The 13,827-nt window shown below is 47.1% G+C and overlaps 1 protein-coding gene across 1 annotated transcript; it reads right to left on the minus strand.

Annotated features, from left to right (window-relative positions):
- Positions 1-1,549: 1,549 nt before the first annotated feature.
- FIGLA (folliculogenesis specific bHLH transcription factor) lies at positions 1,550-12,214 on the minus strand. Its single transcript, XM_083514497.1, has 4 exons — positions 12,196-12,214; positions 6,165-6,389; positions 2,267-2,500; positions 1,550-1,624 (listed from the first exon to the last, which is right to left on the minus strand). Exons 2-3 carry the CDS (start codon positions 6,378-6,380, stop codon positions 2,270-2,272), a joined length of 447 nt encoding a protein of 148 aa, XP_083370623.1. The 5' UTR covers positions 6,381-6,389; positions 12,196-12,214; the 3' UTR covers positions 1,550-1,624; positions 2,267-2,269.
- Between the last annotated feature and the right edge of the window lie 1,613 nt (positions 12,215-13,827).

The raw sequence follows: 13,827 nt of genomic DNA on the forward strand, positions 1-13,827 counted from the left end.
TGCTGCCTTTTGGATTCTATTGTTCTAGGACCAATCAGACTGCTGCCTTTTGGATCCTATTGTTCTAGGACCAGTAAGACTGCTGCAGTTTGGATCCTATTCAACTCAGTACATAACACCTGTTAAAGGTGAAAAGTCTAATTTTTCATCAACTGTGATGAGTTGGGTGTCGTGAGCTTGGTCCTGTGCCAGCCGCCATGTGGAAGTGTTCAGTGACCTGGGTCCAAAGCCGCTGGTGGAGGCCACGGCTGCTGCTTCTCTCCCTGCCCCATGCACCAAGTGCCTCGCTGACCACAGCTGCTGACATTGAGAGCTCCTGCAGAAGCAGCACTGCTGCCATGTTGGCGCAAACAGCTGCTGCGGAGATGGGCATAAGCAGTACGTTTCACACACACTCATAAGGGGTTGGACAAATGGCCCTCTGGGTCTCTTCCAACTCTACAATTCCATGATTCTAATCATACACAACCCAGGGACACAAAACATGGAGACTGTTTTTCTTTCCCCACCTTTCCTGCAAAGGCCATTTTTCTTTTTGACCACTGCAGTTTTGCAGAAGAGCAGTTCTGTACAAAACTACTGCTTTAAGAGTGAAAATAAATTACAGCAAATGTGCCTTTCTCTGCACATGCCAGGAGTAAGCATGGTGCATCCTTTCTTTTGGGGGCTGATGGAAACAAAATGGTTTGGTTGTGCTCAGGTGATGCAAAAATAGAAGAGAAGGGCATGGAGCTAGACGGCGCACAGCAAAACTTCCCAACACACATAAAGCCCCCCCCCCAAACCTGGCCACCCAATCTGCTTGCCCAAGGAACACGATTTCCCCTTATCACATCATCTGCAGAACGAGGAAAAGGTAAACTAAATGGGGAAGAAAGTATGGGCTGCCATTTAGATGAGGATGATGCAAACACACACACACACACACCCCTCTGGCTGGGGTTCATTGGATCCACTTTAAATTGCCATACGTACATACCTCAGAATCATAGAATTGTAGACCCAATTGGAAGGGACCCAAAGGGTCATCTAGTTGAACCTCCTGCAATGGGGGAATCTCAGCTGAAGACAACAGTCATCCAACATCTGCTTAAAAACTTCCAGTGAGGTTCAGAAACCTCCACTGCCTTCTGAGGTAGTGTGTTCCGCTGTCAAATAGCTCACCAGGCTTGCCCTAATAAGGATCAGGTCCATGGAGCAAAAAACAAACAAAACCCCCTGCTTTGGCTTCTCTCTTGCACTGAACCTTCCCAAGAACACCCTCCCATATTTAGGGGAAGCTTTCAGTTACCCTGTGAAGCTCTTTGCTCCCCACAACGAATTTTGGTCCAAAGACTAGACTGCAAAGATGCAAAGCATGAGTCATAATTGTGGCAGATTTAATTTAATTTTAAACAGAACAAATGAAAACTCATCAAACAAGAACCCCTGGTTTGGGTTCCTTTCTGTAAGTGCTGCGTCTTGAAGAGCTGTTCCTCCCTCTGCACCAAAGGAGGCTCTGAAAGACAAATTGTCCGCAGGTGTGGAAGTGCAGCTGCGTCTTTGCTGATTGATTCCAGTCCTGCGCTCTTGATTTTCCATCCTGCATCTTGAAGGCAGCATGCAGAATAGGATAAGGATTAAACTGGAATGAAATGAAAACAGGAGGTAAAGGTATAATCTTAAACCAGTTGTTTCCAAATTGGGCACTACTGCCTCTGGGGGGGGGGGGCATAGTATTACCCGGGTAAGTGCATGAGCTACTATTTATCTTATTTATTTGTTTGTTTTATTTCATGAAACTTATACACCACTTGCTTGTAAAAACAAACAAACAAACAAACAACCTCAAAGCAGTTTACAAAAACGAAAAAAATGATAAAACCAAGAAACATTTACAATACTTTAAAGCATACAAAAATTTAAAATACAAAAACAGATTAAAATTCACATTGGCATTTATAAGCATCTGGGTAGCATCTTGCCTAAACAAGAATGTTTTTAGCAGGTGCTGAACACAATAAAAGTCGAAACAGTAACAATTAATTGCACATTTATTCAAAATCCAATTAAAACCGTTTAGCTTAGCCAGTTCCACAAAATTTGTGCATTTGATCCAGCAGTACTAGCCTTTCAAAGTTATTTACATCTCCAGCGCCCCCTGCTGCCCCCTTGCCTCTTAGTGCCCCCCCCCCTGAATCCCACAGCCCCACAGAGGGCGGCATAACGAACTTTGGGAACCACTGAAAAGGTAAAAGGTAAAACCAAGCCCTGGAGAAAACCTAACCTGCTATCCGGTTGTGTGAAGTTCCAAAATCCCCACATAGGTAGGAATAAGTGTTTCCTCCCAGGCCCACATGGGGCTCTGCACCACTGGGCTTGCCCACACCACTTCCATCCCATTTTCCATCTTGATGCAGTTGTTGGGTCTCTGGGGCCTGGGACTGGCTGGCGAGCACTTTTCTAGTGGTGCTGGCACTGAAGAGGGCCCAGAAGGACCGTGAGCAGCTGGATCTTTCAGCTTGTGGAAGCAGAAAGGAAAACAGATCAGTAGTGAGACAGCTTGGATGACTACATACATACGAAAAATTGCAAAGGAAGGGGTGCTTGGGAAAGAGCCGACATGATTTCATGGGCAGAGCATTAACTGGCTTTTTGTAGGGATTAAATGAGGAGGGGGAGAACCATCTCTGTCACTTTGAACTCAGGTGGGATATTAAAGTATTAAATAGATGAATAATAAACACAGTGAATGTAATGTATTCGCTGTACAATTCCAGTTATGGCTAAAGTTTGCTATTGCCTCATAAGTGCTTTAGTGCAAATTCAATTATTTATTTCAAGGAAAAATTAATGATGGGGGTGGGGTGGGGAAGATACCTTCCCTACCCACTTATTTAGGCAAAAGGTAGTGTGATGTATACCCTCCACCAGCCCAAATCAATCACCCCACATTGGGGGAAGTCAGTTGCAATTCTGCTTGTAGCTTTCCAGGGAAGGACAGTGTTGCAGTAACCTGCTTGGAAGCAGCTGCAGTTCAAGTGCCACAGGTGTCCCAGTGAGCAGGGCCCAAGCTCCACAGGTGCATTCCAGGGGATGCCCTGGAACCCGCACAGCACAGGGTTTTGCAACTCAGGAGGTTCTTCAGCAGACCGCACCGTGTGGCAAGGTTCTTTGTTGCTTTACCTGGCCCAAGGAAACCTACCCACCCCACACAGATACATTAAAACCAAGGGGGGAAAGAAACGTTTTTAAAACACCTCACCCATTTCTAAAAGGCCACAGATCGTTAAAGGCCAAAGGCCTGGGTTACAGAGAAAAGTTTTCGCTTGGCGCCTAAAGATATAAAATGATGGTGCCGGGTGAGTCTCCCTGGGGAGAGCATTCCGCAAATGGGGAGTCACCGCAGAAAAGGCTTGTTCTCGTGTTGCCACCCTCCAGACCCTTGAAGAAGGGCCTCAAATGAGGATCACAGGAAGTTCGGGAAGGGTGGGGGGGTTGCAAAGTTTGTTTTGCTCCTACCTCACACCCTCCAGTTTCTTCCAAAACTGAGCGCAACAGGCGAATGTATTCAGCAGTGGCTTTAAGCATATCAACTTTGCTGGGCTTCCGGTCCTTCGGAATCAGTGGCACGATAGCTTTGAGCTTGGAAAAGCAACTGTTCAAGTTCTTTATCTGTGTGTGGGGTTGTTGTTTTTTAAAAGCAAGCAATTAAAGCCGAGAGATTAGTGTCTCCTGAGCCCTTCAAGCCGGAGAAACTTTTCCTTCCTTTGCACTCATCCTGTGATGAGCAGTTGGGAAGGGCTCCCCCTCCCTCCCATCACCTGTCCTTCCAGATGTGCATTTTTACTAACCTGTTCATGAAACCAAATTATGACTCATTTTCTTCACTTTGGCTGCCTGCTAATTGGAGATGATACTGGGGTGGCTAACCTGTGGCTCTCCAGATGCTGGGCTGACTTCCATCAGCACCAGCCCAACTTGGCCAACCGTCAGGGGTGATGAGAGATGGAGCCTCAAAAGCATCTGGAGGCCCACAATAGACACCCCTGTTTACTTTCAAGATTTGGCCTGAGGGCAGAGGGACAGAGATTCAAACTCCAGTTTTGCCATATGCTTAATAATCCTGTTGCTGTTGCTGTAATTGCTGCAGCTTTGGGGATGTCAAACAACACTTAAGACAGCAGAGTTTTTAAGGGAGAGGAAAGTGGTTTGGGAGAGGTCTCACTTCACATTACTATGGTTATTATTAGGAATAACTTTCTGATGGTAAGAGCTGTTCGAGAGTGGAAGGTGGTGCCTCCATTTGATGTTTTTAAATAGAGGTCGGATGGCCACCTGTCTAGGATTATTTAGCTGTGATTCCTGCATTGCAGGGGGTTGGAATAGATGACCCTTGGAATCCCCTCCAACTCTACAATTCTATTATCCTAATTACCTGCTATTCACTCTAAGGCCCCAGAACAGTTACAACAATTAAAACACAGTTTAAAACAACTCTTTGCACGTTTTTGTCTTTAATCAAATAGATTTTGCCTTGTTTTTGTCTTTAATTTTTGACACAACACAAATACCTGCCAGAGACAGAAGTGGAATGAGTATGACATTATGAGCCTCTTCCAGCCTCCCTTCAACTAACTATTGCCATTTGCCTTCTGCCAAAGTCTGATGCAACCAGGTTGCCGAACTAACCTCCTCAAGGTTTACCCAAGCTATCTAGAGTAAACAGTTAGCAATGGCTGATTTCCTGATAAGAATGCTCTCTAACAGCATAAAAGCTTTTTTATTGCTGTGTCCTGACAGCTTTCCTGGAGGAATTGGCAGAAGGAAACAGTGCTTCCCCCAGAAGACAAAATATTCCACGAAGCGTTGGCTGGTGGCAACTGAGGAATGGCCATCTGGGTACAGAAAAAGAACATCTCTTTCTCTACCAAGCCCCAAGGAATCAACTTGCAAAATGCAATGACCACTCCATACAGCTTGCAAGGCTTCCATGACCATCTATCTGGGGTATGGCAAATGTTGACATTTACCGGTAGTTCTTAATCTTTGGGGAGGCTAGTGGGAAAAGTCAGAAAATTTGGGCACTTCCCCAATTTTCTGGCATTTTGAGCCCAATGTCATCATCATTTCCACAATTTAACACTGAAGAATGGCTTTTGCCATGTACTTGGAGTAAATATTGAAAATCTGCCCCCAGGATCCAGTAATTCCTGAAATTGGCATTTGCTTGTACCAGCACATTCACATCAAACTCTGACTCAGCCTTTGACCACCTCAGAGGCTAAAGTGTGTTTCTCATTGTTACCCCACCAATTGCTTGAACAAAACTAAAGAAAAGACCAGAGAGCAGGAAGTATTTTGCAATCATTAGCAGATTTCCTTATGCTTGTCATGACCAGGATTTTCTTAGCATAATGTTCTGGACAGCCTTTTCCCAACTGGCTGCTTTCCTGGTGTCTGGGAATACAACTCCCATAAGCCCCAGCCAGAACTGACATGTTTCCATCAGCCGCAGCTTCGTATGACCAGGCTGGCTGGTGCTGATAGAAGCTGTAGTCCAAGACGTCTGGAAGGCCAGAATGGGGAAGGCTGTCAGCTGGCAGGTGTTTCCCTTCAGAGTCAACCCCACTTCCCCAGGCTCCTCCTTCCACCAGTTCATCCAGCCCCTGTAAAACTGGCAGATGTTTTCATTTATGAGAGCCACCTTCAAATATCTGAGGGGCAAGCTTGTTTCTTCCTCCAGAGAGTAGGACTGAACCAATGGATTCAAATGGCAAGGAAGGAGATTCCGGCAAAACGTTAGGAAGAATTTTCTGAGGGAAAGAGGCTCTTTGACAGTGGAATGGACCTCCTTGGAAGGTCAGTGGACTCTCCTTCATTGGTGGTTTTTAAGCAGAGGTTGGATGGCCACCTGTCATGGATGCTTTAGTTGAGATTCCTGCCGGTGGTACAATGGGTTAACCAGAAGGTTGGTGGTTTGAGCCCACCTGGGGACAGCTTTGGGCAGGATTCTTGCATTGCAGGAGCCTGGACTAGATGGCACAACTCTACTATCCTATTATTCTGTAACTAGGAGGTCAGAAACTCTTGTGGCTTCATACAGTGGACATCTCCTTGGAATTAAATTCTATTGTGTGTTCAACAGGGCTCACTCTCAAACCTCAGACTCTGTGTCTGCTTACCCTCTCTCTCTCTTTAGCGTTCGCTGCTTGCCTCCTTCCCAGGACCTGATCCTGGTTCACCGTGGGAAGGTAGACACCAGAGGACTTCTTCTTCATTCGGGTGATGGGGGCCTTGACAGGCATGGGGCCAAAGTGTTCATTCATCATCTCACCCAGGATCACAGCGGAAGGTGCCGGGGCAAGCTGAGGCAGCTGCTGGGTTTCTTGCATCGCCATCCTCACTCCCTGGATATGACAAAGCAGAGCTGATGAGCATCAGGAGCGGCCTGGTCGTGGCAAGAGAGTCACCAGCTGCAGGTAAAACCCACCTTGCCACATTTCAGGGAGGGGGGACCAGGGAGGAGAAAGTTGCAGCACTTAATGTTTAAATCCACACTTTTAAAAAAGAGGACCAAAACACAGCTAACTTTTGGAATTTGCACTTTTCCACATTTTGCAATGCAGTTCTCCAGCCAAAAAACATTTATGAAAACACACAAATTAGGGGGAAGTCTGCATACAAATATATTTGTCAGAACAAACCAAATGTGAATATATTAGGAGGAATTGTTTTTTAAAAATATGTGCATTAGTTTGTATGCAAAGCTGCATACAAACATGTGCTGATTAGGACAAATTTGCACTGAAATGCTGATGAAGTTTCAGGGGGCTATTTTTCGGTGGTGGTGGGGGGGATAACTCTGAAATTGCAGAAATGTGGAGAACCAAATTTAAGATTGGAAAAAAGAGACTCTGACAGAACCAAACTTGACCCTTCCATCCCTAGCGACCAGCTATATTGCTTATATATATTCATTTATTGCATTTATATTCCATGTTTTTCTCCAAGGAGCTCAAGGTGGCATATACATGTTTCACCCCCTCCTCCTTTAATCCTCACCACAACCCTGTGAGGTCGGTTGGGCCTAGAGGCAGTGACTGGCCCAAAGTCACCCAGGGAGCTGCACCATGCCTTACCGAGGATTTGAATCTTGGTCTCCCAGGCCCTAGTCCTACACTCTAAGCAATATAGCACACATTATAAATTCTTAAATGCAGCTTTCCCTTATTGTCAACTTGTCAGATAAGGCTGCTTTATTCACTCCAACATTTTTAATTTCATCATTGAGGCATCTAACCAATGTATTTGTTAGCTGCACGAAATGATTGGCCTTATCTCTTCTCTCAGTTAATTAAAATGAACTTAGCTCAACTAAAGCTATTAAAAAAACACAAAACCTTAGCTCTGTTTTTGCTAATGAGTTCAACAAGTGTTTAAATCCAAACCAGCTCAAACCAACAAGTGCAGAGTTATAAAGATAAATCATCCATGTTTACATGTGTAGGTGTCCCACACCCACACCTCTGCTGCGTATTTTTTTTCTGCTCTGAAGAAGACAGACAGAAGAGGAAGAAGAAAGCCTATGAACATTCAGAATGGAGGGGAAAAGGCTGGGCGGCAGTGGGGGGGGGGGTTCTTCTCTCTCTCTCCCCCCCCCATTGTGCTGACTGTGGTTGGTGAGGGTTGCAGCAGGCACAGGAAAGCCGATCTTGGCCCATTGCAATTAGGCTTCAGGGATGATGAGTGTTAGGAGAGGTATTCAGCTAGTCCATGGGTAGGCAAACTAAGGCCCAGGGGCCGGATCCGGCCCAATCGCCTTCTAAATCCTGCCAGTGGACGGTCCGGGAATCAGCGTGTTTTTACATGAGTAGAACGTGTCCTTTTATTTAAAATGCACCTCATTGCTGACCCCTGAGTCTGACCAGCGCCAGAGGCTGGTCTGACCAGATGGATCTCCTGGTGTCTTCCAGGATAAGAGTCTGGGGCCTCATCCAGACTTCCTTTTGCGCTGTGCTGTCCAGGCTTTAAAGCCTCATGTCCAAGCAGTTTTGCTGTTGTTGCGGCAGCGCTTTCCACAGGAAAATCTGAATTTCACCGCCTAATTTGAGTTAACGGCAGCCCACGGAAAACCTGATTGCTCTTTGCTCTGATTCAGCAGCAAAACACAGGTTTAAGTGGGCAAAGTGCAGGGACAACCCCCCCCCGAATGCTCAAACGTGGAGTTTTAAAGGCTGGACCTGCGCCTAGAAAGGTGGCACCAAAGGAAGTCTGGAAGAGCTCTGATTTGGCTGCAGGGTCCTTTCAGTGGCCCTGTTTCTGCAGTGAATGGCAAGCTCCAGAAGGTGTCACTAGCAGACTGCTGCTCAACCCTCCAGTATTTATACAGTGCAGAGGTTTTCAAGGTTTTGGGTCCACGGCTCCCTTAACCAACTACCTTCTTTCTGCAGCTCCCCTGTGGGGCTCAGGAGCCCAGTTATGTCACCCCATGCCTGCCGAGCTGGCAGCATCTCACCCTTTTTCGAACACCTTCCCTTGTGGAGTGTTCCCTCCGCCTCCTCTCCTTGAGAGAGGCAGTCGCTGCTGCTGCCGCCCCCTGGCCTCTTAGCAGCTCCCCACGCCCCACTCCCACCCCCATCCAAAAGAGAGGTGCCTCCTCACACTGCCCCACAGGGGCCTGGGAAGCACCCCCTGGCCAGCCCCAGAGGCAGCATTCGCCTGGGGAGTTTGTAGCCAGGGCTGCTGCAACAAACAGTTTTGCAAGCCTTTGGGAGGCAGAGATGCGGGAGGGAATCAGAGGAGCGAGGGAATGAAAGAGGGACAGAAACCAGTGTTGCCTGCAGCACCCCTGGCCATCATTCAAGGCACCCCACGGTGCCACAGCACACTGGTTGAAAACTTACTGATATATTCAGCTCACACAGGGCACTAACTAATCCCTTCCAAACATATAGGGAGGAAACTGCCCGTTGAGGTTTCATCGGCAGTGCTGCACTCCCATGTTTGGAATCTGGTGTGTGTCCCCATCCTGGGACCATTTATGTCAGGAGTTCTCAAACCTCTGGGGGCCCCTGCCCCCTTGGTTCCATAGACTCACCCCCAGTGCACCACACTCTATAAAAAGCATTATTAAGAACAGTGGTTTTCCTGACCCACTAAGGAAGATATTAGCATAGTAACATTCAAAGGAGTAACAATTAATTGCACATTTATTCAAAATCCAATTAAAACTGTTTAGTTTAATTAATTCAAGAAAAGTGATGAACTTGACCCAACAATACCAGCTTTCCAAAATCTGGTAGTCATTTACACCTCCAGCACCCCCACGCCGCCCCCTTGCCTCTTAGCATCACCCCCCCCCGGTAATCCTCCCCAGGGGGCGACACCATCCACTTTGGGAACCACTGACCTATGTTACTGGCAGCACAGATTGCCCATGTGCAACCAATTCCTTTTACTGCCAGCTGTGACTCCTGGACAGAGGTAGCCTGGCACCAGCCACTCATACTCTGGCTAGACTGCTGTAATGTGGGGTACATGGGGCTGCTCTTTAAGATGGTTCAGAAACTGAACTTTAGGCCAAAGGACACCTGCAAGGGTGTCAAGTTGGGGCCGGGCATTGTGAGTCTACGGCACTAACACTATGCCAACTGCATCAGATCCCAGTTCATTTCTGGGCTCTATGCAAAGTGTACATTTTGACCTTTAAAGCTTTGGACCACTTTCCCACATATGAAGATCTTCAACAGACCTCATTGTGCAGGGTGTCCAAACTGCACAACTGCATAGTGTTAAAACTATGTTTTGGGGTGTGAGGAATCCAAATCTGCTATAATTTTTGTGATTGGGCAACATTTAGCTTGATAAGTCTATGTTTGATGAAGAAGCACATCAACTGCTTTCAGAAAACCAAAGAATTATAATTAAAATTTTACATTCTGAAAATGTCAGGTAATACTAAATAATAAATAAAATTAATATAGAATATGGCTGCAAGTAATTTGCAATCATTTAAAATAATTTCTATGTAATTTTACTCATTTACTAAGCAAAACTAAATTATATTAATTTAATCAAAATATCTTTTGAGTTCTCAAGTTATGTTCCAACTTTTTAGCACCCCTCATTCTGAGGATTTGAAAGTCGAAAAATTCAGCATGACAAGTGTCAATAGTGCTGCTTGGGCCACACAGAATTGGCACACTGGTGTTTGAAAGACGTGAAGCAACACCATCTACTGTACAAAGAGGGTCTCCCCTTAGATTGCCCACCTGCACGACTTCTACCACAGAATGAGGCTTCTCAGTGGTGGCCCCCCAGCTTCACCTGATAAAGACTTTCCCACCAGATGCTTGTGGGAAACCAGCAGGCAGGATTTGAATGCAAGGCCTCCCTCCCCTCCTGTGGTTTCCACTGGTGTTCAGAAGCATTTCTGTCAACAACAGGAACTGTGGGAGCACAGCATAGACATCATGGCTGTCAGCCATCAATAGCCCTCCTCCATGAATTTGACTAATCTTCTTTTAAAGCCATCTAGATTGGTGGCCATCACTGTCTCTTGTGGGTGTCTGTTCCATAGTTTAACCGTGCACTGAGTGAAGGAAGACTTCCTTTTATCTGTCCTGCATCTTCCAACCATCAGCATCACTAGATGCCCATGAGTTCCACCATTAGGAAGGAAGGAGGAAAAACTACTACTTGGGTGTCCCGTCAGTGCCAAAGACTTTCTCAGTTTCCCAGATTTTTACATCCAGCCTGCTTCTCTCTGCTGGTTTCTTCTTGTACCGATACCTTCCCTACCCCAGAAAAGTCCCAGGTATACGATACAGTTAAAACAGTTAAACAAAATTCCACACTCTAGCCCCAAAAACAGTAATTCCATACTACACATTACAGGGAGAACACCAAACTACAATTCTTCAGTTTTCAAAAGGTGCAGTTTGAGCAGCCAATGGAAGCTGTAAAGAAAAAGTACCCCCCACCCCTCTGGAGAGGGAGTCCTACTGGGAAGGCACTCTTAAAAACCACACACACCCCTCCAAGAGTTGCAGGAAGGTCTTCTCTATCAATCTTAATCTTTGGCTGGCCTGTGGTGTTGCTCCATTTTAAACAATTTTCATTACAATTGCACATTCTTGCAAGAGCTTAGCAAAGGGTACAGAATACATAAACACATAGATGGGGCCAGTCTCTCTCTAAATCCTAACTACCAGGGCTAAACAATATAACACCTCCTTTCTCTGCTGCTGAAAAAGGGGGTGGCCCTGAGTCTCAGCCTGCAGAGTGGCTGGGGAAACCCAGCCAGATGGGCAGGGTACAAATAATAAAATACTATTATTATTATTACATACTTCAAGAGAAGTCGACAAGTACTTTACCACCACTGCTAGGCATTAGGAAACCCTGAAGTGGACCCTGTACTTACAGACTTGAAGAGACCAGCAGGCCCCCTGGCTCCCTCTTTTCCTCAGCCCAGTCCAGTATATCTCAGGTGATTGCCTGCTTGCCCTAATGAAGGCTTCCAAATCACTGAAAACCTGTGTTGGGAATAACCACACCTGAGGCTTTCTCTGTTAAAGGACCAGGAGACTTCTAGCTTTGCCCCCACCGGCGTTGCCCCCTCTTGTTGCTTCTGTTGCTGGGGCGCAATATAGCCTTTGTTGCGACCCATAGATGTGAGCTGAGCTAGAATGCACTGAACTGCCTCAACATCAGCTGCAACTTCTGCCAGCCCCAGATGTTGTAGCCCAACATCTGGGGGGCACTAGGTGGGCAAAGTCTGACCTGTCCCTCTGTGGAGGCGATGGCAGCTGGGAGGGTTAGCTGGCTGAATGACAGCCTGCTGCACCCCCACTAAGCCCTTTGCCAGGGACAGTGGGAGAGCGCCCCAGCATGCTGTTTCAGTGGCCGGGAAAGCAAGCCCCCCAGAGATTCTCCCTGAGAAAGAGCGGCAGAAGAGGCACCTGCTGGGTGGTTCTCAGGTGCCTCCCCACATCGTGGCCCTAGCCAGGTTTCTGCCTGCTGCTGCTGCTGCATCTGCATTTTGAGCAGATCGCACCTTAGGGGGCAGCAGCGCATTGCCCAATGCTAGGAGTGTGCTGAACTGTTGCAAGGGCTTATATAACTGCCTTTGTTTCAGCCGGAGTAGGACATCTCTGGGCAAACGCGCCTCGCCGATTCTCTCAGCTCATCGCATCTCTCAGCCATGCCGACCTGCACGCGCCTCTTCCCCCGGGGGTGGGGGGTGGGGGGGGTGCGCAGCGGATGCTGACGGGGTCCTTTCTGCGCTGCGCATGGTCCTGCAGGGGGATTTGTGCCCCCACCCCCCCGCACAAAAGCCTCGTCGCTTCTAAGCCTATAAGGACGAGAAAGCTGCTCTGAGACCGTTGGACTGTGGACAGGGCAATTGCGCCTGGCCAGCCCTGCCAGCTGATTCGGAGGAAGCCTGTCCTGCGCCTTTAAGAGAGGGTCAAGCTCCAGAAAACAGCAGGCGAACATTTTCCCAGCAGAGAGAGAAATATTAGCTCAGCTCAGGTGTGCAGTTCACACAGTTACAATCATGGGGAGTGGGAAAGTGGGGCGCCTGCTGCTTCGCCCAAACCTGGGCAGCCCAGCTTTATCCCCACGTTGGAGGGAGCCCTTTTTTATTTACTTCTCTTATCTCCACAGAGCCTTGAAGCTCACGGGATGGGGCCAGGCACCGTCTCTCAGCTGAACCTACCTCGCAGGGTCGTTGTGAGGACAAAATGAAGAGGGGAGACCTTGAGCTCCCAGGGGAGACGTGCGATATAAATGGAATAAATACATTTTTAAAAGTTATGAATTGCTTTCCACGAAACATCCCAAAGTGATTAATGGCAACATGAATTCCAATAGGGACAGATGTCACTTAGGAATGATCATAAGGAACATAGCAGACCTAGTAAAAGAGGTGAAAATCTTTTCCCCTGCCACGAAAAAGGCTCTGCTCATCTCTCTTGCTCAGCCATCGACGCTTGTACCGAAGAGCAGTGGCTAAGGCGGATGATGACAGGGGAGCATCTCAATGGGCTCTGCTTACTGAGTGTGCACAGAAAAACTGCACTGGAAAAGAGGAGGAATTTGAGAAGGAAATGCTGGAAAGGTTTGCAGCAAAACCCTTTAGTTTAGACTTTTTAAAAATAAGATGGGAAATGGCATATTCTTCGTAATTTTGCAAAATATACTCATTAACTGCATGAAAGGTACTGCCTGGTGTTATTCTTTTATTTAACTTCCTGGTCTTCCAATTATGAAAGATTTTGACAGATTTTTCTGAGCAATTGGGGTCAAAAGAAAGTAATTTAAAACAACTGTTGTTGAGACATTTCATTCCGAATCTGCTAGAGAGAGCCAGGCAGAGGATGGTGACAGGGGGGTTTCCTGCCCCGCCCCCGCCCCCGCCCCCGCCCCAATTCCTGGCTTCCTCCCTGGTTTCTTGCACTGCAGAGGGCTAGACTCGATGACCCTTTGGGGAACTCTCCAACTCTGCAATTCTATGATTAATAGAACCTATAAAAACAATCTCAAGTCTGATACAGATGCAACCTGGGATAGGCAGTGGTACCTCGGGTTACAAACACTTTGGGTTACAAACTCCACTAACCCAGAAATAATACCTCGGGTTGAGAACTTTGCCCCAGGATGAGAACTGAAATTGCGCAGCAGCAGCGGGAGGCCCCATTAGCTAAAGTGGTACCTCAGGTTAAGAACGGTTTCGGGTTAAGAACGGACCTCCGGAACAGTTTAAGTTCGTAACCTGAGGTACCACTGTGTTTAAAAGGCTTTGAAGACAGAAGGAGGTCTTCCATTGGTGCTTCCTTGCCT

Source organism: Podarcis liolepis (genome assembly GCF_965112155.1).
Source record: "Podarcis liolepis genome assembly, chromosome: 7".
NCBI classification, from domain to species: Eukaryota; Metazoa; Chordata; class Lepidosauria; order Squamata; family Lacertidae; genus Podarcis; species Podarcis liolepis.

Coding starts and splice junctions, on each gene's coding strand:
- FIGLA (XM_083514497.1), bottom strand. CDS start 6,380: ATGGCGATGCAAGAAACCCAGCAGCTGCCTCAGCTTGCCCCGGCACCT. Junction 2,501..6,164: donor ACGCTAAAGAGAGAGAGAGG/GTAAGCAGACAC, acceptor TGCTTCCACAAG/CTGAAAGATCCAGCTGCTCA.